Source organism: Epinephelus fuscoguttatus, linkage group LG19 (genome assembly GCF_011397635.1).
Source record: "Epinephelus fuscoguttatus linkage group LG19, E.fuscoguttatus.final_Chr_v1".
NCBI classification, from domain to species: domain Eukaryota; kingdom Metazoa; phylum Chordata; class Actinopteri; order Perciformes; family Serranidae; genus Epinephelus; species Epinephelus fuscoguttatus.
In genome coordinates this window covers 24,916,311-24,941,136 of record NC_064770.1, presented here as the reverse complement: position 1 = coordinate 24,941,136, position 24,826 = coordinate 24,916,311, and the positions used below count along the sequence as shown (strand labels likewise).

General features: G+C 41.2%; 3 protein-coding genes across 5 annotated transcripts in view; 1 reads left to right on the top strand and 2 right to left on the bottom strand.

Moving 5' to 3' along the window:
* The window catches only part of cep112 (centrosomal protein 112), a 136,083-nt gene extending 127,152 nt beyond the window's left edge, over window positions 1-8,931 (bottom strand). For both annotated transcript variants that reach the window (XM_049562417.1, XM_049562418.1), the window contains exons 1-4: window positions 8,858-8,931; window positions 8,369-8,473; window positions 7,825-8,015; window positions 7,387-7,550 (exon numbers count right to left, since the gene is read on the bottom strand). In XM_049562417.1, coding sequence (XP_049418374.1) covers window positions 7,387-7,550; window positions 7,825-8,015; window positions 8,369-8,468 — 455 coding nt within the window. In that variant the 5' untranslated portion in view covers window positions 8,469-8,473; window positions 8,858-8,931. The remainder of the gene's footprint in view (window positions 1-7,386; window positions 7,551-7,824; window positions 8,016-8,368; window positions 8,474-8,857) is intronic.
* A 1,886-nt stretch (window positions 8,932-10,817) lies between these two features.
* Window positions 10,818-24,826, top strand: part of prkcab (protein kinase C, alpha, b) — a 157,417-nt gene continuing 143,408 nt past the window's right edge. For both annotated transcript variants that reach the window (XM_049562434.1, XM_049562433.1), the window contains exons 1-2: window positions 10,818-11,157; window positions 11,389-11,420. In XM_049562434.1, the coding sequence (XP_049418391.1) occupies window positions 10,991-11,157; window positions 11,389-11,420 (199 nt within the window). In that variant the 5' untranslated portion in view covers window positions 10,818-10,990. The remainder of the gene's footprint in view (window positions 11,158-11,388; window positions 11,421-24,826) is intronic.
* On the bottom strand, window positions 11,718-13,485 carry LOC125880148 (uncharacterized). Its single transcript, XM_049562451.1, has 5 exons — window positions 13,341-13,485; window positions 13,190-13,248; window positions 11,956-13,114; window positions 11,846-11,889; window positions 11,718-11,771 (listed from the first exon to the last, which is right to left on the bottom strand). The coding sequence occupies exons 1-4, from the start codon at window positions 13,361-13,363 to the stop codon at window positions 11,877-11,879; spliced, it is 1,254 nt and encodes a 417-aa protein (XP_049418408.1). The 5' UTR covers window positions 13,364-13,485; the 3' UTR covers window positions 11,718-11,771; window positions 11,846-11,876.

Below are 24,826 nucleotides of genomic sequence, written 5' to 3'. Positions count from 1 at the left end.
GAAGAAAAAAAAAATCACTGTCATCTAATAGAGACATCAAATTGCGTTCTAGAGGGCACTGTTTCGCACTTTCAACTTGGGGCCTATGGGCACACACACTTTCTCCCATGTTATTTTTTTAGCATTTCTGATATTGAGAATTTTGAACCTCATTTGTAACAGGCAGTGTTATCTCATGGAGGACAGCACTATGGCTGTGAGGTTTCTGGAAAGAATGTAGGAAAAATATCTGTGCAAGCAGAGTCACCTTTGCAATTTGAATCTTATATCACAAATCCCCTAACTTGGGGAACACACGTACAACATCAATGCAAATAATATATATAATAATATAATAATACTTCCTCCACTTCTGTTTGTTGACTGAGTAAATGTTACCACAGTTTATTTAAGTATTCCTCCTAGTAGCAATGTCACAGCACTAACTAAAGAGAGGAAGGCTGGCTAAATTATTACTATGTTCCTGAAATGTCTGGTTCTTTACAGAATGATCTATTGTTGATTGACTCTGGGTGCTGGTTAAGATTACTATGTTTGACAGTGATGTTATTTACCTGGTATAATATTTCTGTTAATGGACTACTGGTTGAATTTAACTTTTTGTTGCAAAAGCTTTTTAAAATTACATTAAGATTGTAAGTTTGTATCTAGTCTATTTCACATAAATGTGCTGATATTTTTAATAATACTTGTAACCACTTGAAGTGTGTGCGACAACTGAGGTACAGTGTTTTGAAGTTGTACATTTGGTTTCTGGGCTCTCTTGTAAAAGAGATTTTGATCTCAGTGACAGATCCTGGTTAAAGAAAGTTTAGTTAAACTAAACTAAAACTTATCTTCGTCACCTGATAAAAAATTTTACTGTCAGTGACTGTCAGTGTCAAAGTGATCTTGATAAACAGGATTTTGGGGCCTCATTACAAAAACGCCCTAAGTCTGAAATCCTATCTTATCTCAGTTTAGGATAGGATTTTTGGTATGACAGAAACTTATTTCCTAACTGCATGTAGGGAAAAACCCCTATCTTATTTTAGGATAGGAATTTAGCTGTTACAGACCTTAACTTGGATATGTCCCATATTAGGAATATTAAGTTAGAATGGCATAGGCCCTGTCCTAAATTCAAAGTAACTTCATATAGGATTCTTCTCCTCCACCGACACGATTAGCACCTGCAGCTCCTCACTGCTAAAACTGAATGCTCGTCTTGTTTTGTCCGTGATATTAAGCAAGCTAGGCAATGATAAGAGAGAGCCGCTGAAATTATGGTTTGTCCATCTCGAGTAGCCTATTGGTACATTCTAGGCGTACAGTAGAGACACACATGACGGCACAAGTGCCGATGAATTGAATTTAAAGTAACAGTAAAGATTTGTTAAGTTAAAGTAGGAGGTCTGAGATAGGACATGACGCAGCCATGATTTAAGGAATTGCTTTTGTGATAAGAAGACAGGATTTTTAATATCTTTGACACTTATGTTAAGAAAGCACAAGCTATTAGGATGTTTTCTGGAGTGTGCCGTGGCCTGACGCATTGCAAAATCCATTCATAAAGCTGCTCAGAGTTCTGGCGCCCTGTATATTAAAGGTGGAGTCAGCGATGCTGAAGAAAGATCGTTGATATTTAAACTCAACACCCGTACAAATACTACACCCCTCCTGTCAGTGCTCCTTCAGAAGCTCCGGTAATATCTCCGATGTTATTTACATTTCATTACAATCATGGCGTAGCTCTGTTCCTTGTGGGCGGGGACGTGGAAGAGGGAGATCAGCCAGGGTAGTGTTGAGTGGTTCGGTCCGGATCACAAAGCCAGGTTCTGTACATGAACAGTTGATGTCATGGGAAGGTATGATGTTCATTTACACACCAGGAAGTCTCTCAGTGTCAGTGATATGGACCTAAGCACCATCACATGCTGATGCAGTCAGTTACAATGGAAGGGCAGCAATAACTAAGGCATACAGCATCTCTGAGAAACAGATGTCCTTAACTCAGATTAACAAAAAAAGAACTATGTTCAATATAAGAAATGTAGTATATTGTATCACTAAGTTATAATAATTATAATTGAAACTTTAAAATAAAACCCTGCAGACTTCAGCTTTGTGCTCTCACTCCCTCCATACATACTGGGTTGTCTGTGCAGGCACACACAGACAGAAACATACTCGCACACACGCACACATACACACCTACATGCACATTCACAAACACATGCAGCCATGAAACTTGGATAAGGGGGCCAAGCTTTGCAATCTTGGGCCTCTAAGTCAACAGGTGGATGAGGATAATTGAATCAGATGTGTCTGGAGTCTGAGGCCCAGAGATCAAAGCAGTGGCAAGTATGGCCAGAGCTACACACACACACTCACATGCACATGTGCACACGCACAGAAGAAAATGAGAACACCATGTAGAGCCTCAGAAGCTGCAGGCTGGCTGATTAAAGCAGCCTGACATCCATACCCCAGCCTGACCTCCAGGTGCAGAGCCAGTGGGCCCGGGTCTCTGCCTCGGGCACCCTCAGGAAGGCAGTCTGACCTTGGGACACAAACACGCCTCTGCCCCTGCACTCTCTCCACTATAACCATACACCACCTGGAGGCAAGATCAGAGGAGACGCTGCGGCCTGTAAGCGACAGACGTGGAGCGTTTATACCAGCATCAATGCCTGACTGCTGCAACTTCAAGGACACTGTTATTGTCGCAGTTACCCAGAAAAAAAAGTGAGGAGGGAGAGGGGAAAGGGGGGTTAAAAGTTTTCATATGTGGATGAAAAGCATACACACGGAAGACAGAAGTCAGAGGAGGAGACAAGAGAAAACAAGAGAGAAAAATGAGGGGGAAAGGCCTTAAAGGGGGGCTGGTGAAAATGGAGAGTAGTGTAATACAAAGAGATAAAGTCAAAACTAAACTTTAGCAGTGAACCTGACGCCAGCAGTGCTGATTCCCAAGTTAAAACCCACACCCTCCATTTTCTCCCTTAGTGTACGTCTTTATCATTATCTGTCTCCTTTGAAAACAAGCTGACAGAGGAAGATGGAGAGGACATGTTGGCTAATCACCAAAGCTGTTTGGGATGATCTCCTGACCCTTGCTGACTGCATTTGCTTTCCCACAGCATTCCTCTGTCTGAATGAGCCCTATAGACAAAGCGGTGGCTCTATCTTGTGGCTAAAATAGGAATAGCACAGCAATCGTGGAATGCGTGCTGAAATGCGCTCAGGGCATTTTGGACTAATGAGGTTAGATGATGTATCTGTTAAACAACACCCACACACACACACACACACACACACACACACACACACACATGCACAGCACATCCACTTCTGTGGGAAACTGAAGTAACATCTCAAAACATCAGAGAATCATTCCAACTTTGCCTTCAGATCTCGAAAATTTGAATTGGACCATTTCACAAGCTAAAAGAAGCCCTGCCCATCACCTGACTAATGGCGAGCGAGACAGAGATCAAACGTTGCCACATCATAGGGAGTCAGACGAGTTCCTTCCATTTAATCTTATCTAAATGAGAGAGACACATAAAAGGACTCTTGGCCGGGCTAATTTTCTCCATCAGGACGTTAGCCTGTGATCTGAGCGTCTTTCATGGTCTTATCCCAATCAGACACTATGGTACTCAGCAGTCTGCGCCCCACAAAACCTCTCTATCTCTATCCAGGAAGGGCTGAGTCTTACTGAGCATAACCACGGTTTCAAATATCATGTAATGTAAGCTATAGCGTCTGTAATGCAAAGAGATGCAGCCTTTGGTTCATACAAATAGGTCAATAAAGATGAAAGAATAAGTCACCGCTAGATAAAAATAAGTCTATAAGGCAGCACAGCGTTCAACATCAAGGTTTTCCTTTTTCCACATGCCCAGTCGGGCACGTGGGTCAGAAATCTACCTGCCAAAAATAAATTGTTACTTGCCCCATACAATTTTTTTTATTAGCAATTATCAAATACAACAAAGATGAAAAACTATCCCATTTTATCTTCCTTGCTCTCAAACTTGCGGCAAATGGTGCATTAACGCAGACAACTGAAATGCTCACTTGTACTTCAGCTCATAAACCTTGTCTTTACCTGTGGCCATTTTACGTGAGTACCCAATCAGTACTGTGCATGTGCAGCTCTGAACAAAGATGAAAAGGCAGGAAATGGCTCACTCCGTAGCTACCTCTATCATCAGCCCCCAGAAAAAAATGTGTTGAATCCTTTTTTGCTAGATTTACTAGCCCAACTTGGCATTTTACTTGACCCATTTAATCAGGGAGTTATTGCTGAGCCCTGCAACAGCAACTTATATTAAATCTAATTAACTGACCAACTATATTTATGAAAACAAACACTATTAATGAACTAAACAAAAGCAGTGTAACATAACAGTGTCCATTAACTCTTTAACACTCAAGGAGCAAGTGATTTAAGTATGTAGTAGTATAATATACTTCTTTGTTTTGCTAGTCAGACATGAGTTAGATAATGCAAGTTAAAGTGTGACAAATATTTAAAGACGAGCCCTAATGATGAGTTTTTAAGGCTCAGATATTCTACAACCCCCGACAGTGAAATCTGAATTACATATGGCAGCAGAGGGCCTGTACTCTTTCTTACGCAGTGCCCTGGTGGATATTAAGCTCTCTTTACTACACTTACAGTGCTCTCTTTTTATTATGCTAATGAGCATATCAAGCCACTGGGCTCTGATTTGCCTTTCCTTGTTAATTGGAATGAAAAACCCTGAGCCATTACTAACATCACTTTGTCAAGCGCCTGAACTGCCTGCAGTCAGAGGAAATATCCTTGAGCAAACTAGGATGACTGATGATTTGGGGAGGCATGTTGAGAGAGTGTATACATGATTATGTGTATTTATATGCTTTGTGCATGTGTATCTGAGTAACACATCAACTTTCAGTCAAGATGTTTTAATCAAGCGGCACATTTCTAAACCCAAAGTACACATATTTATGTCTTAGGCATTTAGCTGATGCTCATATTGAAATAAAAATCTAACTGTTTAAGAAACAAGCTAATTAGCTACTCTGTGCTTTCCTCTCTCCTCTGTGGGGGTAAGACCTCAGGTTCAGCAACTGCGAAAGTGTAAAGACGAGAATAAGAGAAAGATGGATAGAGAATACGAGAGGTTCCTCATCCTCTCACGCTGTTTTGAAGTGCATCTCTTTGAAAAGTCAGAATGGACAATTCAAGCAGACTGATGCAAGAACTTGGCAATGTCTTTGGCTTTTCAGATAGCGCTGCTGAGCAAATGCGATGGGCGATCAGTCACGAAAGCCGTGTATATCCAGCTTCACAGCCAAGTTCAATGTTTTGAGTCTGATAAAAGAGCATCAACACAGAGTGCATGGATAAATATCTTATGCGTTATATGTAGCATCTTCTATATCTGACCAAATGTTTTTTTGTTGTTAAGTCACCAGCTGGAACAAGGGGAGAGCGCTCTTTTCAAGAACTCTATTTGTCTAGGAACACAAAACCAAACTAGAAGGCCTATATTTGACTTTCATCTGCAAAATCTGATGCATCTCAAAAGAGAGTGGTGTCAGAATCTCTTACTGCTATTTTTATAAGCAACTGTGAACTCTTCAAGAAATAAATGAGAGTATGTTCCACTTGGAAAAGTTATATTGCCAATATACAGATAACTGACAGATAGTGTAATTTCATCTGGACCCATTGTTATGAGACAGCTGGCATCCACTTTTGCTGTTAAAGGGGACTTCAGTCTGCGGGGTAGTTCCATACATTTAACTGATAAACCTGTGAATTACGTTAATAATCACCAACGAAAATTTGTCTGTATTTACGTTCTCTTTGTCGGTTAGTCACGTTGGTCAAGTGACTTTTAAACATCAGTATCATTTAATTTATTTCCATTCAGGGTAGCAACGCCAGTTCAACACAGCCGAGCAGGCTCTGACCAGCACACAACACTGGTTAGGAGGAGGGTTGTGTGAAGGAGGGTTGGCAAACATGTGTTGACCCTTTCAGAAAGAGCCCAGACATGGATTAAACCCATGTCATTGTGTTGGTCTGGATGGAGTATAACTGACACTAAATATGGTGTGACCACTGACATACGATGCCTAGCTGATGTAAGAGGTCAGAGGAAAATAATGAATCAAGTCCATGTAGTCTGGGGCCGTTTAATGGCTGTTTTGGCAAGGAACCGGAACGAGGGGGAGAGAGACAGGATCCGGAATTTGATGGATGTGCCTTTCCGTCAAAATAAAAGTACCAAGCTAATAAAAATGCGGTGAAACTTTTTAATTTAAAGAATATAATTTACAAGAAAAGCCCCAAGCCATTAAGTTAACCTTTTTCTTTTATTGTAATTCGATGGTGCGCCAGAATTTAAAATTTTATTTTGGTGAACACTTTTACTTTGGTGAATTTGGTGAATTCCGGATCCGCTCTCTAGACTGGAATCAGAATCCAGACAAAATTCAGAGTGAATGGAAACCAGGCTCTTCCCCGTATGTGAAGAGCCTGGTGATGCGAGGCTAAGTCCATGTCTCACCACATCTCACAGCTCGCTGGCCAAGACTGTGGCCAAGAAGAAGAAAATTACGCTACTTTAGACAGACAGCAAGCAGTACTGATCAATGCTACATCCAACAAATACGAGTATTAAAGCTTTATAGGTGTAATAGTATGGAAAACAATACATACATGCATAATAATGTAGTACCAATTTGAAGATCCATGTACACATCCAGCCATTGTGCTATACATTTAGCTCCGAGCAAGTTTTTTTTGTCATTAACACACAGGTCCAAAAGACACACACATGCACAAACAGGACATATACATGCACAAAGTGGAAAGATGTCAGAGTGAGGGGGCTGCCTTGGTCAGGCGCCCCGAGCGGTTTTGTCCATGATAGTAACCAAGCTAGGCAATGATAAGAGAGAGCTGCTGAAATTATGGTTTGTCTATCTCGAGTAGCCAATCGGTACATTCAAGGCGTAAAGTAGAGACAAACATGACACCACAAGTACCGATGAATTGAATTTAAAGTAACAGTAAAGATTTGTTAAGTTAAAATAGGAGGTCTAAGATAGGACATGACGCAGCCATGATTTAAGGAATTGCTTTTGTGATAAGAAGACAGGATTTTTAATATCTTTGAAACTTATGTTAAGAAAGCATGCATAATAATTTAGTACCAATTTGAAGATCCATGTACACATCCAGCCATTGTGCTATAAAATTAGCTCCTGGCAAGTTTTTTGTTTAAATGTAACACACATTACATCATAAGGTTTTTTTTTAAGCTATATGATTGTCATTGTTGTTTCATCTTTGGTTTTTAAAGGTAAAGCTAATATGAGTTATCAGTGAAACAGTACCTGTGATGAGCTGTGATAGGTGTCGAACTAGTTCTGTCCTTGAGCAAACTGGCAGTCAGACTGTCATCAGCGTAGCCACCCAGCTCTCCTGTCACCCAGTCAGGCAGACCTGCATTGCTGTGCTCCACAGATCGACCAGTCAGTGGCTCGTCAAAGTAGATTGACTAGAAATGAAAATTCAAAGATGGGAGGTGAAGTTTGGGTTAAGTCTCTGAGTACTTGAAATCCACAGCAATTATATTTAATGAATTGCAACTGCACTAGATTCAGTTTTTTTGTAACTGACTTTGGGTATTATGTTTTTTAAAAAAAAGTCTATATGGTTAACTTTGTGAGCATTTTTGAAGTTCATGTTAGTACAAATGAAGGTGCTAAGTTATGTCACTGCTAGATGGCAACACAGCAATATTTATGGTTCCATGAAGCAGCCATTCTTACCATGTAGGTAGGGAGTGTCTTGAGACTGCCAGGCTCTGGTCTGCTGTTGAAAGGCCTCTCTAGAACCCCTCTTTTCAGCATGTGAAGGAGCAAACGAGCGTGCATATTACGGTTCTTACGACCTGTCAGACCTGATCCACATGTGGCCGGGTCACACAGCTTCTTTATCCATATGGCACATCGCTGGCGCTCTGAGGTCAGTGGAAGAAAGAGGGACAGGACAACAAAAGTAATTAAAAATATGAATGTATTATCTAATCAGTTACTTTGTGGTAGTTGTCCAGCAGGGTTGGATATTAACTTTTTTGTCCATCTGCCACAGTGGCTAGTGGATCTGGAAATTTACCAGCCACTCAATAGATTACCATTGTTTTTTGGCTGGTCAGTGAAGCCAATCCAGCAGCACCTTACACTTTTTTTAACCAGCACTTGGCTGGTGGCTGTTGCTTATTTCCAACCCTGCTGTCTATTGATATTAATTTGCTACATCAGTGATGTTTCGACCATGTTTAGTGGGGTGACGAGAGGTGAAATATACTCTCACCTGTCTTGTTGGGATGCTTCAGAACATACGGCTTCATGTCCAGCAGGAAATGGTCAAACTCAGTGTCCAGCCTGTCCCATGAGTCCTCGCATTTGCTCATGGTGTCTTGAGGAGGTAAATAAATGGATACAACGGTTAATAAGCAGTTAGTTTTTAGCTAGCGTCAACTGTGTTAGCTAGCTACACGGTGTTTTCTCGGATTAAAAACAGAGTGGCAATATAGCTAGTTAGAAGAAACGGGCACGGTAACATCGTGTCACCTATTGTAAACATAACACAACATGACAACCACCTTGCTAACAGCTACAGTGTTTACAAAGTAGCTAACCTGAGTACTTGCGGGAGGCATTAGCAAATAAGCTAAAGCAGACCCGAAAAGCGCTCGTGCGGTGTTACTTTATTTACTCACTTCCGGAAACAGACAAACGACACGCTAAAGGGGGGGCACTGTTCATGAAAATGTAAAATAAGGACTACAAAGCTACTCACTTTGAACACTTGTTCCGCCGCTAAAAACGGTTCAAAACTTCAGCGTCCTCTCTTTACGCCACATCCGGTTTCCGTAGAGACGCAGCGTCTCCGTGTTGCCATAGAAACTGCTTCTTCTTCGTTCTCCTAGTTTTGAACGGCGGTGGGCATCCACAAAGTCGCATTACCGCCAACTACTGGATTAACCATAAAGTCTCAGAGTTATATATATATAACAAAAAAAAAAAAAAAAAAACACCAAAGAAAGAAATCTTTAATTTATTTAACTATTTTAATAGTTGAAACATAGTTAGAGAATATCTGATTTATAATAGTAGATTTACAGTTATAGAATTAGCATAATATTGTTATATATGCTATTGACTGTTCTACAAACAAAGAAAAAATAAACATGATGGAGATGGGTTTGCCTTTTTTAAGGGCATATAGCAAATGGCCCATTTTTTTTTTTTTAAAATTTAATGACACTCTCTCTTTAAACACAGGCATATTTTCAAGGTGGCAATCACTCATAAGGGCCCATTGTCTCCATGGGCCCCCCACCTCACAGGCCCCAGTGCAACCCCCTGCTTTATACCCTGTGGCATCACAAGAAACTCCCCCCTTTTAATTAGGATTCAAAAACAGCAATCAAATTCTGCAAACACCTTAAAATAAGTGACCCCAACTCCTGCCATTACAAGGCTCTCCTTGCCAAGAGGAGATCATAGAGAGGAGTCCTTTCAGTCAGCTGGTCCAGAGGCTCACCTCCTATAACAGCACAAGGCCTCAGAACAACCCTCACACAATTCAGTCCAACCGAATTAAAGCAAAAGAAAACTACATGAGCTACTAGACATCTACCACAAAATCCCAAAACAAACTCCAATGCTATTTGGCTCTAAACAGACAGTACGCAATGGCAAACTATCTGTCCGCTGTAACCAGTCAGAAACTGAGAGTCAGTGATCACAGCCTGGCTGTACAGACTGGCAGACACAGGCAGACCAGGCTGCCTAGAGAAGACAGGCTGTGTCAGCTCTGTCCTCAGAGACAGGTGGAGACAGTGCAACATTTCCTGCTACAGTATAGCACATACAAACACATCAGAGTAAAGGGTTGTTTTTTTGTTTTTGTTTTTGTTTTTTTTTTTACAAAAATTAAATGTAAACCCACTCTGTGACCAGACTAAAATGCAACATCTGCTTGGAGAAAACAGCGTCAGCGTCATAGATGCACCTCAGAGACAACCAACACAACAACTTATAGTTCATCTCATCACAGATCACACTCTGCCTTTTCATCTACTCCTTCACTTCATATTTTTTCTCCTTTGTAATAATACATTGTTGTTGTTTTTGGCAGATGTCTTTATTGAATTTTCCGTAACAAGGGAAAAAATACAAGAAGGGAGCAGAGGTAGGCCGGAAGTTTGCCCAATATTGCCTTATAGATAAAAATATACCAATGCTGTTGTCTGCGAGTGGTCAGTGCCGTAAGGAATGTCATGCCAACAAAGCTTATTGAATTGAAAAATTGAACTGAGTAGCTCATTTTTAGAAATATTATACTTTTATGGCAATGGAAATAACATTGGAATTCTTAATTTAGGTGGTTTTCCCCTTTAAATGTAGACAAAAAAGGTGGAATATTTGAGATAGTTGCCTCTGCTGTCTATCTAGCTTAGTCAAAACCTGCAATTCAGCACAGGTCCACACGATGGCGCCAAACACCTTCAGTTGGTGGGATGGTCAACGGCTGTAGGGGCATATCGCCTGGGTTCATCCCTCATTAAAACTCAAAACATCAATACTTTTTACACACAATACCTAATAGTCTGATCTAGTACACAGAACATTAGTGAACGTGCATGTCGTGTTTAGGTAACCCAGATCCACTTCTTATAAACTCCAAACTGTGCGCTGACACTGAAAGGAAATATTCCCACGGCACGTGAAGGCAGACTTGAGCGACGTCACTTTGAATGAAAAAGAAGCGCTCAGCTGTGGAGCAGGCAGAGGGGAGGCGTGCGGTGTGTCAGGAGCTTTTCCAGCAGAGACTGCACCTCTGACGAAGAAGAGGACCTCACAGAAAAATCGGTCGGGACAACACCAAGTTGTGGCTGTGTAGTTTGTTTTCTTTTAACCCCCCGTTATGGCTGACCATCTTTTACATTATAATGACTCAGCTGGGGTTGGGAACCGTTTCGCCCGCAAAGGTGCTTTGCGGCAGAAAAATGTGCATGAAGTGAAAAACCACAAATTTACTGCGAGGTTTTTCAAGCAGCCGACGTTCTGCAGCCATTGCACAGATTTCATATGGTAAGCATCCCGTCTGTAAACTGCCTCTCACTTTGATAGATTTGTGAGAATGTTAAGTGCAACTATAGTGTTTGTGGCTCTTCAGTAAGTTTGATATTTTAGCTTTGTGACAGTTTGCAGATACTTAAATTTCTTTGTGTACTTTGATTTGGCTGAATGTTTGAGACATATCAGCTCATTTTATAGATGTGGAACACAATACATCAGCCCTAATTGCATCTTCTCTTGCAGGGGATTTGGGAAACAAGGATTTCAATGCCAAGGTAATCCACTTGCATGTGTGTTTTTACAGGTATAAAGATCCTAGTGTAGCTTGTCAGTCACCATTTGTCTGACCCAGGAACACAGCTCAATACATATCCTGCAAGATTAACGGTCTGAGCTTCACACTCAAAGCAGAACAGTAGAGCACTCTTGCGCTTTGTGAGCAGTTTGTCATCTTGTTCAAACATCCAGTTTAAGTCTTACTCAGTCTGGCTTAACCTCAATTAAACACCTGCAAGCATGTGAATCCATAAGCATATTGTAGGAGGTTGCAGATCTAGTCACAGGAAAGACCCTTACACAATAAATTGATTTTAAAAAAGTTTTATTTCTTCAAAGGGCACATTATTCTGCAAGCAAGAAAGCAGAGGTTAATATTTGCTGGACGTTACTTGAAACATTAAGATTAATGGAAACAATTTACCTGCAGTTGGACACAGGCATATCCATGTTGGTTACCATTTGGTGCTGCAAGATAAGCTTTGTTAGGCATCATGTCAAACAAGCATTGAGAATTGTGAGAAGTTGGCATACCTTTGAGGGTTCTTTACACCTTTGGGAGCAGCTGGTTGACCCTTGACGCCCTGTGAGCGCACAGGCATTGGAGAGGGAAATTCTGGGGAGTACTTTGAGTGGCTCAAGAGATGCATGGCTCGCTGGTAGCCGTTTCTGGACTGGACGATATAGCTTGGAGGAGGCGGGGGAGGAGGGATTGGTTCACTCACTCGCTGGGGAACCACAGCTTTTGGGGCGTTGAATGCCTTTTGCCTAAGCTGAGAAATCCTATCACGTAGACGGAAGCCTGTTTTACCAAACCCGAGGTGCAGCCCAGATGGAAAGACTGGCTTGGTGCCTACATTAGTTGGGTAACGGGGGAATGAGGGTTCCCCTCGTGTGGAGGCAGATCCCCCGCTCATGTAATTAGCTTGGCTATACCCTCCTGCAGTGCTGGAAGAAGGCCCAGTGTTCTCAGATGGATATTGAAAGACTTCTTCATAGACAAGATGAGGGTGACTGGAGCCAGAGGTGAAGTCCTGGTTTCGGTTTTCATACACACCATAACCGGTGCTAACTGGCCCAGGCTTCCAAGAATCAAAACCGGGAGACTGTGCAGCCTGAGAGGGGGAGGACAGGGCAGGTGAAGTGGAGCCACCAGCTGGAGAGGCAGGCATGCGGTTTGCAGAGGCAACACTAAGTGACGTTGATAGAGGTTGGACAGGGCCTGGCTGGGGCTTTGCTGGACGAGGTTGGATAAGGCCTGGCTGGGGCTTTGCTGGACGAGGTTGGATAAGGCCTGGCTGGGGCTTTGCTGGACGAGGTTGGATAAGGCCTGGCTGGGGCTTTGCTGGACGAGGTTGGATAAGGCCTGGCTGGGGCTTTGCTGGATCACTCGGCTGGTAGTTTGGGCTTAAAGGAAACACAAGTGGTTTTTCAGGGTTTTCCATGCCCCAGTCTCTTGTGCCACCATTAGTAAGCCTCACCGCCTCAGGAGCACTGGGTCTGTTGGGCAGGTTTTGCTGAGCTGAGGCTGAACCTGGCCATTGTGCATCTGAAGGTTTGCTGAAGCTTGTGTGCACAGGGAAAGACGGTTGGTTATTTGAAGGTTGCCAGTTACTCAGATCAGAGTTTAGTGCTTCATCGTTTGAATCATCACCGATGTTATGAGGGTCATTCTTGTATGGATATCCATACCCTGTGAAATTAACAATAAAGATGAAACAAAGCATATTCAAGGCCTAATGTGGTAATTAAAAGAGAAAGTCATTACCTTTTAAAGTTGGTAATCCAGTGCTCCCAACAAACAGCAAAAAACACATCCAGGAAACCCTGCACGAGAGGCCAATAAAGAACAAACATCTGATTGAGCTTTATTAAAAGGGAATTGAAACAAAGAAATGCTCGACATCAGTAAAACATACCTCAAAAGGAGTCCAAGAGCCATGGCTGTGAACTGAAAAGCAGCACCCTGTACTTCTCAGTAGCTATGGTTTGAGACAAGCAGCTCACTGGGACTAACAAGACTTGACAGTAACCTCTGGCCTTCTGTGTCTCCTATATATCCAGTTCTTTCTTGACAAAGCCCATCAGCAACAGCTGCTGACGGAGTAATTAGTGGCCAGATCATTAACAGGTGTGGCAGCTGGGCAACACCACCCCCTGTCAGTGTGACAGTCATCCTTGTAAAATCAGTGTGTGAGACACTGAAATGTTTTCTGATTTTTGCTCATTTAAAGAGCACTGAATATCTTTATTGTTTTTTTTAATTTGACCTATTTTGCGCATCTTAACAGTCAAAAGGTTGTAGCAGATTTTCATTTAATGCCCCTGCGTTGGACTCAAGGTGCCACACATGTCCTGAAATCAACACCCTATTGCCACCATCTTTGCTAGTGTAACATTTCCCTCTAGACATCTGATACTGTGGCAGCCAAAGGGGAGAAAGGCAAAGGAAAGGCTGAGGAGTGAGGGAGACAAAGATGAAAGCAGAGTTATAATGGGGTTACTGAGGTCAAATTAAGATTAGATCACCAATAAGATGCTCATATACAAACTAATAACAAATTATGTAATGTAAAATAAATGATTAAAAATATTGGATGGAGACTGTTAAGCTGTGGAAGTGGTATGTATTATGTATAATGCCTATTTAAAGTTACATTCTGACTATTCTCCTTTATTTACATAAAGCACATCAGTGCAGCAGCAACTGTATTTCCACACACTTTGTATGTGACAAGATTACAGCGATTAAGTTTAAATATAACCTACCATACACTGTAAAAGGCATGATGATCAGTGTCAGGAGGGCCCAGACTGTAGAGCTGCTGTGCATTTAGAAGGTGGTAACCTCAGGTTTATACTGAGTAATGGAATGGAAAAATTATGTATTTTCTGATCAATGCTGGTACTGAATGCAAAAGGACAACAGACCCATCAAGCATCCATCTCACTCCCACTAACCGGTCTTTGCACCGTACTGTTGTTCTCATGCCAATAGTGTCATTCTGCAGGGTCGTGTAACAGAGTGATGCTGCAGTGAGAAGATCTGTGGCTTTAATTAACTCTCTGCTGAAACAGTGTCTATCTATCTACAGGGATGCACTGATCCCACTGTTTCAGTCCCAATACCTGTGCTTTGGTTATTGTCTGATAGCGAGTACCAGTCTGATACCAGTGTTGAAGTAATAAGCTTTATGCCTCACAGTGTGGGAGTCACTGGTATCACTCTTTAATGTGTAAGGCAACATCAAGCTTGACTTAAACATTGCTTTCCCAACTTTGTAAAACAAAATGTAACAAATTGGCCTAAATACACAGATATCAATTTACTGAATTGTTATGCATTATTAAATTAATAAATCATGTTCCAGCATCTTGGCTTGGCTGTGCTGATATTGCAAGCACAACGTGACTTTGCCAAGTGGATCAACATCCCACATTGCGTTCCTGGACCAACGTTGCAATCATCCAGTCACAGCCACAGATATATATACGTAGATGCCGCATTCAACGGTGCTCCTCATTGGAGCGATACGTCTGCGCGGCCGCCATCTTGCCCAGGTGGAGCCGCGCTGCCTAATGCATGTATGTCTATTGAGGCAGGAGATTATTTATGATTAAAATCATTATTACTCGCTGAATTTTCAACCGATTTTCATGCGCTTTGGTTTGTTACAATTGTCAGACATGTAGTTATGATACAGGATACTTGGTTAAATAAAAAATGCAGCTTTTCATACCAAAATATATGATCTTATGTAGATAAAGTAACAGTAATAGTTCTACAACACATTTAAACTAAACTTTCCCCATGTAATAAACATTCTTTTTTCTTACTAGATGTACAATGCCCACCACGATGTCATTTAATTATTAATTTTGACTATAAATGTTTATTCACATTTCACACAATGTGCAAAAAATCAGCAGGGTTGTGCCAAGCTGCAGTGTAGATTCTGATTAACAAACGTTGGTTTTGTACAAGTGAAAATAAATGACTGAGAGCTGCATGTTTACACAAATTTTGCTTTAATCTCATATGTATAACACCACAGTGCTCATGGGAGCCTGGACACAGAACTGTTTACATTATTAGGTCATATTTACAAAAAATACAGTGTACAGTAGCTAGTATTATTGTTAGCAGTCTGCCCAGTCGTGTCGAAGTCCTCAGGTCTGAAATGACAGCTGCAGATGACTGAGGAGTCACTTGGGACAAAGTCCTTTCTCCTCACTGCTGCTACCCATGCCCGTCTCCTATCTGTGTTTTTTGGGAAACTACACACAAAATAAGTGTGTCAGAAAAACGCAGTTCCACATAATTTGTAGTTACAATTCAGGCCACAAGTTAACTACTAACGTTATACTGCATTATGTCATGTTGGTGCCATGAAACAGATAATTTGGAATAACACGTACACCGACATAGCTGTTTGACAAAGCATCATAATTTTATAAGTAGTATTATATAACGTTAAATGTTAACCTTTTTTCTTTAAGTTGTGTGACATAGCCTTAGCTTAATTTGGCATTAGGACCAGATCAGGACAGTTACTTTACTTGATTAGCTTAAAAGAAGGATCACTTTTTGAGATATATATTTCATTAAACATGTTCGTAACAGTAAAATATTGTAAAACAACTTCTTACCTGTGGAATGTTATTCCCTTGTGTTTGGTTTTAACACTTTTTTCATTCGTACACCCAAATGCAGAGCAAAAATGTGGCATTTTTGCCGAGTCTGACATGGGTCTGAACCGGTCAGAGCACCTAGGCAAGATGGCGGCGGTATTGACGCATCCCACAAGCCAGGGTGCGGCATCTATGTATATATATCTATGGTCACAGCCCTCTGACATCATCAGTGTGCAGCCCCTGTGCTTCTTTAAAAATTGCATTGTGCTAATTGAGCGCTAAGCTTCAAAAATTAAGTTTGAAAAACTGAAAAAAGTCTTAGTAACACTAAACAAAAACCTTATAAGCTACTGCAGGGTTAGCAAGTTAGCTTGCTAACTAGGAGGGCTATTGAGTGATAATAATAATAATAATAATAATAAACTTTATTTATATAGCACCTTTCAAGAGCATAAAAGTCACAAAGTGCTTTACAGAGGCAATGAAGCAAAAAATATACATACAGACATAAAACACAGTAAACGGAGAAAATAGAACATAAAAAAAAAAAAAAAATCAAACAAAGGCAAGTCTAAACAAATGGGTCTTAAGCTGCTTCTTGAAGGTGTCCACAGATCTTAAATTCAGTGGGAGAGAGTTCCAAAGTTTAGGTGCCACAATCTCAAAAGCGCAGTCTCCTTTGGTTTGGAGTAAGCTTGCCAATGGGCTAGAATATTAGTGAGTTAGCTTTCTAAGTAGGTAGGCTATGCTAACAAGTAAGCTTGCTAATAGCCTAGAATATTAGCAAGTTAGCTTGCTAACTAGGAAGGGTATGCTAATGAGTAGGCTAGACTATTGTTCAGTTACAAAAAGTGTGGATAATATTGTTTTTCAGTTGCAAATACCTGTGATTGACATATTTCCCTCCTTTTTTATAACCTATTAAAATTATACTCATTAGCATATCCTACCTAGTTAGTAAGCTAACTTGATAATATTCTCGTCTATTGGCAAGTTTACTCGTTAGCATATCCTACCTACTTCACAAGCTAGCTCACTAATATTCTTGTCTATTGTCAAGTTTACTCAGCATAGCCAACCAAGTTAGCAAGCTAACTTGCTGATATTCTAGGGTACTGGCAAGTTTGCTCGTTAACATAGCCTACCTAGTTAGCAAGCTAGCTTGCTAATATTCTTGTCTATTGTCAAGTTTACTCATTAGCAGAGCCAACCAAGTTAGCAAGCTAACTTGCTAATATACTAGGCTATTGGCAAGTTTACTCATTAGCATAGCCTACCTAGTTAGCAAGCTAGCTTGCTAATATTCTTGTCTATTGTCAAGTTTACTCATTAGCATAGCCAACCGAGTTAGCAAGTTAATTCGCTAATATACAGGCCTATTGGCAAGCTTTCTTGTTAGCATAGCCAACCACTTAACAAGCTAACATACTAACCCTGCAGTAGCTTATAAGGTTTTTGTTCTGTGTTGCTGTTGATTTTGCTTAACTGTACTAATGTTAGCTTTAATTTGGAAAATTAGCTTAGCTCTGAAAAGCACAGGAGCAGCACACTGATGATGTCCGAGGGCTGTGATTGGTTGACTACAACGTTGGTCCCGGAATGCAATGTGGGATGTTGATCCAGGAGCATGTCCTACTTGGGAAAATCACGTCGTGCAATATGCATGATATTGCAAGTAGCATTAAAACTAGTTAGCGCAGCAAGCAAGAAATACCTTCAAACAACTGACATGTTTGTTGTTAGCTTCCTTAGCGGACACATGATGTTGTGCTGCACTTGTAATCAGATGGAAAAATAGAACTGAATTGAAAGACTGGCCCTATAGTGACAGATACCCAATTAAGATGTTTGAGTCAGTATCAGCAGTATCAGACCAGTGATACCTGTCAAGCTATGGCCTACATCCATATGGACACGTACATCTTTTACATGGGAATATGACTGGATGTACAATATGTTGTGCATTATCTGTGTTCTCACATATGTATAAAAGTGGTTACAATGCCTGGGGATTATAGGGGTTTATGTTCTTTTTTTCCCCTACATGATAGCTCTCATTCATCTCCGGGCTGAACTGTCTGACAGGGGAGCTTGACAAAGAATGCATTATGGAAGTGGGCTGACAGATGCATATTCTGGGATGTAGACAAGATGATTGCTCTTGTAGGTTGTGCTTAAAGAATGCATTGCTCTTTGAGAGCCATATGATGGGGTAATCCCTGGAGGCCAATTCAGATTTCTCTTTACTTTATGGGATAGATGTATAATGGCTTTTGTAATGTTTGATAACCCTATGGAGACATGGGATTGTTAAAGGGACAGTTCGAGTTTTTCCTCTTACCTGTAGTGCTTTTTATCAATCTAGATTGTTTTGGTGTGAGTTGCAAAGTGCTGGAGATATCAGCAGTAGAGATGTCTGCCCACTCTCAAATATAATGGAACTAGATAGCACTCAGCTTGTGGTGCTTAAAGCATTAAAAAAAACATTTGAAAAACTCAACAGAAATGTCTCTTTATAGACATCATGATCCGGTTTCTCAAGATGATCCACAGACCTTCTACGACATTAATGTTTATCTCACATTGTCACGAGCACAAGCCTCTCGTCCATGAGCAGATGCACACTTCCTTCGGCACGGTCTTTTGGCACCATGAGCTCAACAAGCTGAGTGCCATTTAGTTCCATTATATTCAAGAGAAAGCAAACATACCTACGGATGATATCTCAAACACTCGACAACTGACAAAACAGCCTAGATAGATAAAAAGCACTGCAGATAAAACATAAAATATGTTCGATTTTGGGGGTGGATGTTTCCTTCTGTGAATGAAAATGTACCTTATTATTCATTCAAAAACAAGAACTGAAGAACTGAACCTCTAAGAACTGGCAGGCAGGAATGTTGAGTCAAATATACTGTGAATATACTTCACACAGTCATTGTGATATCTGTAGTGCTTATTGTGCCAGTGTTGCATGTTTGATGTGCGGCTCACCTGCAGAACATCTGGCGTCTTATAGTTACAGTATTAAAAAGGTCAGAAAGCGTGGCTCCTGTGATCATTCATCTTTATCCATTTCCCTGCATGGCTGGTATTAGTTTATTGTTTCTTAGGCGTGAGCAGATTAAAGGCTGACTTGAGCTTCCTGCTGTGCATTGAAAATCCAGATAGCAGCTTTTTTTGGTATATCTCTAGTGATCACCACCTCCACCACACAACAGCGAGCAGTAGAGTGTCGTCAAAAGTAGCGCCACGGCAGTGGAAACGTCTTTATTACTAAAGGATCTCTGTGTGGGTGGAGGACTGAGCCCCTGCTGCTCCCTCCACAATGTGTGGTTTTCTGTGGTTATGGATGTAGGACGCATGTTACTGAATTACAGAAGAGTGAATCACTTAATAACCAAGATCATACGTAATGTCTTTTGTTCAGCGGCCTCACATTTACAGCCATTTTCTTCCACCACCATTTTCCACCTTACAATTTTCTGTACTGTACATTGGTCGGTGTATTTAATGTACATTTTAGAGATGTGCGTGGCTCTCTCGTTGGCTGTGACATAGTTCACTGGGGAGAATCTGCAACAGCGATACATCCTGTCATATGGACATGCTGAGTTATATCCTATACACCCCATACAACTACACACTCAACCTGGACGTCACTATCCCTCCTCCTTCTCCCTCACGCTGCGTGCATCTTGTATTTTTTTTTTTTCTTTTTTATTCCCACACACTTTCATTGTGTGTTGGTTGTGTTTTTTAATTCATGACTCATAAATTGGTGGTGTCAAAAAAAGAAACACTTGTAGCAAAATATAAAATCTGGACTCAAACTATTCCAGTGAAAGAAGATTTAAAGCCATATTTTAAACCCATTAACATCACTTATTGTACAGACTTCACATTTCAGCAAGATTGTCATCAATCTTTAAAAATTAGATTTAAAAATTTCAGTGATGTAGTGTATGCTCCCTGCTACTGCAGAATGGACTCAAACAGAAACTTAATAATATTGTGTGAAAAACATCATCTGTGCCCACTAATTAAATGTCAGATGATTAGTAATGTGTTAAAATATGTTTGTTTTTTGTTTTGTTTTGTGTTGTTTTGTTTTTCTGTCCATAGAGGTGACGATATTTTTCCAAATGGCAATGATGGGAATTATTCATGATGGAGTTGGACGCCCTACTGCAAACCATGTTTCTTGTTAGGAAATATGCAGTTTTAGGCCCCACGTGTTTACAGATATTGAAACGTGTATTTTCCTCGACATTTTGGCCTCCCATACACAAACCGAGTTTTTATAGAGCGATAACCTCCGAGGCTGAAAAATGAAGTGGGCACACAAGTGCCAAAAACTGCGGCTGACTCCAGAAGCCAGTAAATCTCAGTAGACATAACCAACACATTCTCTCCATTCTCTCGTTCTTTCCAATTCCATAAGGTACCCTGGGTGCGTTGGTTGTTGAAGTTCTGGGACACTGTTTCAAGGTCTGCCTGTTAATGCATTGGCTTCTTTCAATATACATGTCTGTTTTCACAAGAAATTTACCGTTTACATACAGTCTCTTTCAAAATAAACGCACTACGTCGGTACAACACCGCAAATTGACGTTCTTTTCCTTCAACAACAAACGCACGTGGTTGGGTTTAGGAAAAAGGAACAGGGTTTGGCTTTAGAATCTTACAGGACGTGAACACTGCTCTCTCGGGTGAAACTCAGTGTTTGTTGGACCCATTTGCCACCCCTCCCGCCCGCTCCAGCCGCTTTGACTTTCGTCCTTGTCCTGCCACATTTCGCCCTGACGCTGCTATGACAGCAAACGGTGTATAATGCTCATGTTAAAGGATGCCTTTTTTGTTGGTTTCTGAAGCTGCAAGTCACTGCCCAAGCACTCGATTTTGACAACTTTGGAGTGAGACCGGGCTCATGTAACCCATGTTAAAATGCCCAACATGTCTATAGCCAATTTTCCCCTTCATGAGAACTGTACAGGATCTTTTTTATACAACTTATCCATTTTATCAAGGCTTGAAGTCATACATAATTGAGAGTGTGGCTGCTTTGAGTGACAGGCTGTCTGCTGATAGTGTCCTCAGCTTCTCAGTCAGATCCACCCCTCGCTCCTCCACAGTGCCTCTTGCCCAAATATGGTCTCTTGTGGCTCCAAACAAACAAGATAGTGGTGGACAAAATGCCAAACTCGACATAGCTACATCCTTTATTTTTACAGCCTGTGGTTAGAGTCACTAAAACGGAGGTTTTTTAAAATGCCCTCTAAGGTTCAGATTTGACAAAACCTAGGTTATTGTGTATCTGTGTGGACATGTAAAACTGAGGTTTGAGAAACGATGATGTCATCTCCTCAATATGCACATATCAGTTGTTGTTTTGTGTAATGAGCATGCAACAGAAAGAATAACAATGACGGACTACCGGATTTTGTCAGCACTGCCTGGTCTAATGACTACTCCACATCTAAACTTGCTGCTGTGCCACTTCATGGATGAACAGAGCTGTCTGCAGCACCCAGTGTTATTTTGTCTGCTAGAAACAACAGTTCAGGCCCGGTCGAACCAGCAGATGATGGGACAATTTCAAGAGGGGGATTGTTGTTGATGGGGAGTGGAAGGAAAACTTTTGCACATCCAGAGCATCACTTGTATGATTTTGTGTTTATTTGTGAGAGTTCCTCAGTCCTTATATCAAAGGACAATCTACATTGATGAGATTTCCAGTCGTCATTTTGAAAAAGGCAACATAAGCCTTTGCATTTTACTGTCTTCACAACAAGAGGAGTCGTTTTCGGGTTGTAGTGTGTAAGGTGACATTTTGTAAAACGATGGTCATGTGGACAGATTTGTTTTTAAAAAATAACATAGGAGGAAAATATGTTTTTTTTAAAAAAAAAAAAAAATTTTCTGTATTCTGATGCAGAAATAAATGATAGGCTGTTGCGTTTACGCACGGCAGACAGATGGATAGGCGTTCAACACTCGGAGCACCACGTGTCAAAATTACAAGTTCTATTTTAATTCAGTTTTTGACTTGTGAAAGTATGACACATGAGCAAAGGCTGAATCATATCAACATATGACAAAAAATGATGTCTTAATTATTCAAATTTCAGGTCTGACTTATTATTTGTTAATTCCCAAAGGAAAACTCATTCTGCCCAAATGTCACGGAGCCAGTGGTGTGAGAGCGAGGCTGTTTCATCATTGAATCACTTGCCATCGTGTTGGATGCCTGCCCCCCTCCACCCCTCGCCATCCCTACCCCCCTACCCTTTGAATTTGACCGTCTGTGGAAATGACTGTGCCATCTGTAGAGTTGAGAAGCCATTGCTGGGGAGAGAGCACTACGTCTGGACACAAAAAGAGGTGGAGGGAGAGACAGTTGGGAGTAGAAGAAGAAGATGTTACAGTGTTAGAGAACGTGAAAAGAAGCAGAGGAGGAGGCAAAAGTTACTGCACACGTACAAGACTAAATAAACACAGGAGGATTTGCAATTGCAGGGGTGGAAGTGTGAGGGTGAGAGAGATGATGAAGTCAAAGAGGCCTTTTACACATTCTGGCTTCTTGCTGCAGAGTATTGGCAAAGATAAAGCAAACAGTGTGTGTACTTGGAGCAGATGAAAGAGCAGAGTGAAAACAGTGGTCGATATTATGTCGAGGTGATGACCAGTTGTAAACAAGCAGCACCCTCCAGGGCTGAAAAATGAAGCCAACTGGGAAGTGCAACAAACTGCAGTTCCGTGAATGGCCACTCGAGGCTGGTTCCAGAAACAAGTCATCCCCCATACACACCCATGTTGGCGTCACAGTAGCCATGTCCATTATTTGATACAGTCTGTGATTGTAAACTGTGGCCAAGTTACATCTGAGTAGTATTATCACAGATTGTCAGGTGTGCTGAAGTTGAAGGATCAGATTGACTTAAATCTGCAAAAACTGTTCGGGACAGCCGAAACAAGTTGTAAGCATAGTGAGGAGGACATATCATCTTTGAGTTAATCTGGTGAACTTGTTAGGAAACAGTTTAGAGCAGTTATGTGGCAACATGTGGAGTCGTGTTACTGGCCATCAGATGAATGTAAGTCCAATATTCACTGTCTTTTAGCTCCATTTTGGGTCTCCATCAATTGCTGTGGGAAATTTTTGGCTCTTTGGCTACAAAATGCTACAATTTGTTCCCCCACTAGTCACTAACTGTGTCTGTCTGCTGTTTAGTGTTGAGCGGGTAGTGTTTTTTAGAGGTTTTTCATAGGGAATAACTGCTGGAGTGAACCAAAACACTAAGCTGTGGTCAGATAGCTCAACATTGGGTTGCTATAAAGCTCTGGAAAGCCAAAAGGAGCTTCAGATTCATGTGGTATTTCTCTGACGGTGACCCTTTTCACGTTGTCACATTGTTTTCACATTGTCATTTGATATTGTTAATCTAAAAATACTGATTATAGCCACTTCAAAATCATCTCTATCTTCAGTAATGTGATGATTTTCCAAGTGAAACAAAATAAGTGGGCATGCTTTATTTGATGGACTGATTTAAATCAGATCATTCAGATTTGATTGGGTCTTGCTATTTGAATACAGAGCTGCAGATGACTGTAGGCCTCCACACCAGGGCTAATAAGTGCAGGCTGGGACAAGATGTCATATCCCATCATATCATTGCAGTACAACACATGCTGATTAAGTCAAATCTGGTTTACACTTGTCGAAAGCCTCAATAGCTGGAGGACTTTCATAGAACATGGGCATGATTGATTCCTTTCACTGAGGCATCTGCAGTTGGCTGCAGCTGTTTAATAAACTATTTGAGTGTACCCATTGAGCACCTGAGTGGATACCACCCCTTTATTTCTAATGTTGTCTGCTGTAACTCTCCAGCGTCACAGTAGCAGTTCTGTTGCGCATGTGTCATACTGCATAGCTCCCATCAGGCCAAAGATGATGTCCCAACCTTTATTTAATAGCCTTGCCTCACACCGCCTCCATCCATGTTGCCAGATCAGCAGGATGATGATGAGGGAGAAGTAAATTAGAGCAATGTAAGTAAAGTTTTTGCCGGATGACATCCTACTAGTGGCTCTAAATCACACTTGAGCCCTAAAGGCCCAGACACACCAAACCAACATAGAAGAACAAGTGGCGGGGCGTCTGTGGCGTAGTGGTAGAGCAGGCGCCCCATGTACAAGGCTATTGCCGCAGCGGCCCGGGTTCGACTCCAGCCTGTAGCCCTTTGCTGCATGTCTCTCCCTCTCTCTTTCCCCCTTTCACACTTCACTATCCTATCAATTAAAGGCAAAATATGCCCATAAAAATATCTTAAAAGAAAAAAGAAGAACAAGTGGCAATGAAACCCGACTGTTGCATCACCTTATGTCAGCTGTGTCTTGGCCATTTGCACTTGAACACACCGCAAAAACTACAGCATGAGAAGAAATAACTCTCCGAACCAGCAAGCGGCAGTAGTCTGTATTCTTCATTCAAAAAGGGAAACTAGGAGACCAACAGGACAGATTCAAGGTGCTAGTTAGCCAGTAAACACATCAACAACACAACCTGATGTTGAAAGAACAAAGGAATTTTACCATGCAAACAATAACACAAATGATTTCCGACCTATTCTGCTAAAGAGCTTAATGGATAAAGTCATAATTGTACCTAGTACAACAAGTTTGTGTCTCACTCTCTTTTGACTTCAGCCATTTGTTTGCTTTCCTCACTTCCATTTCTCCTCTGGTGCACTGAGCTGAA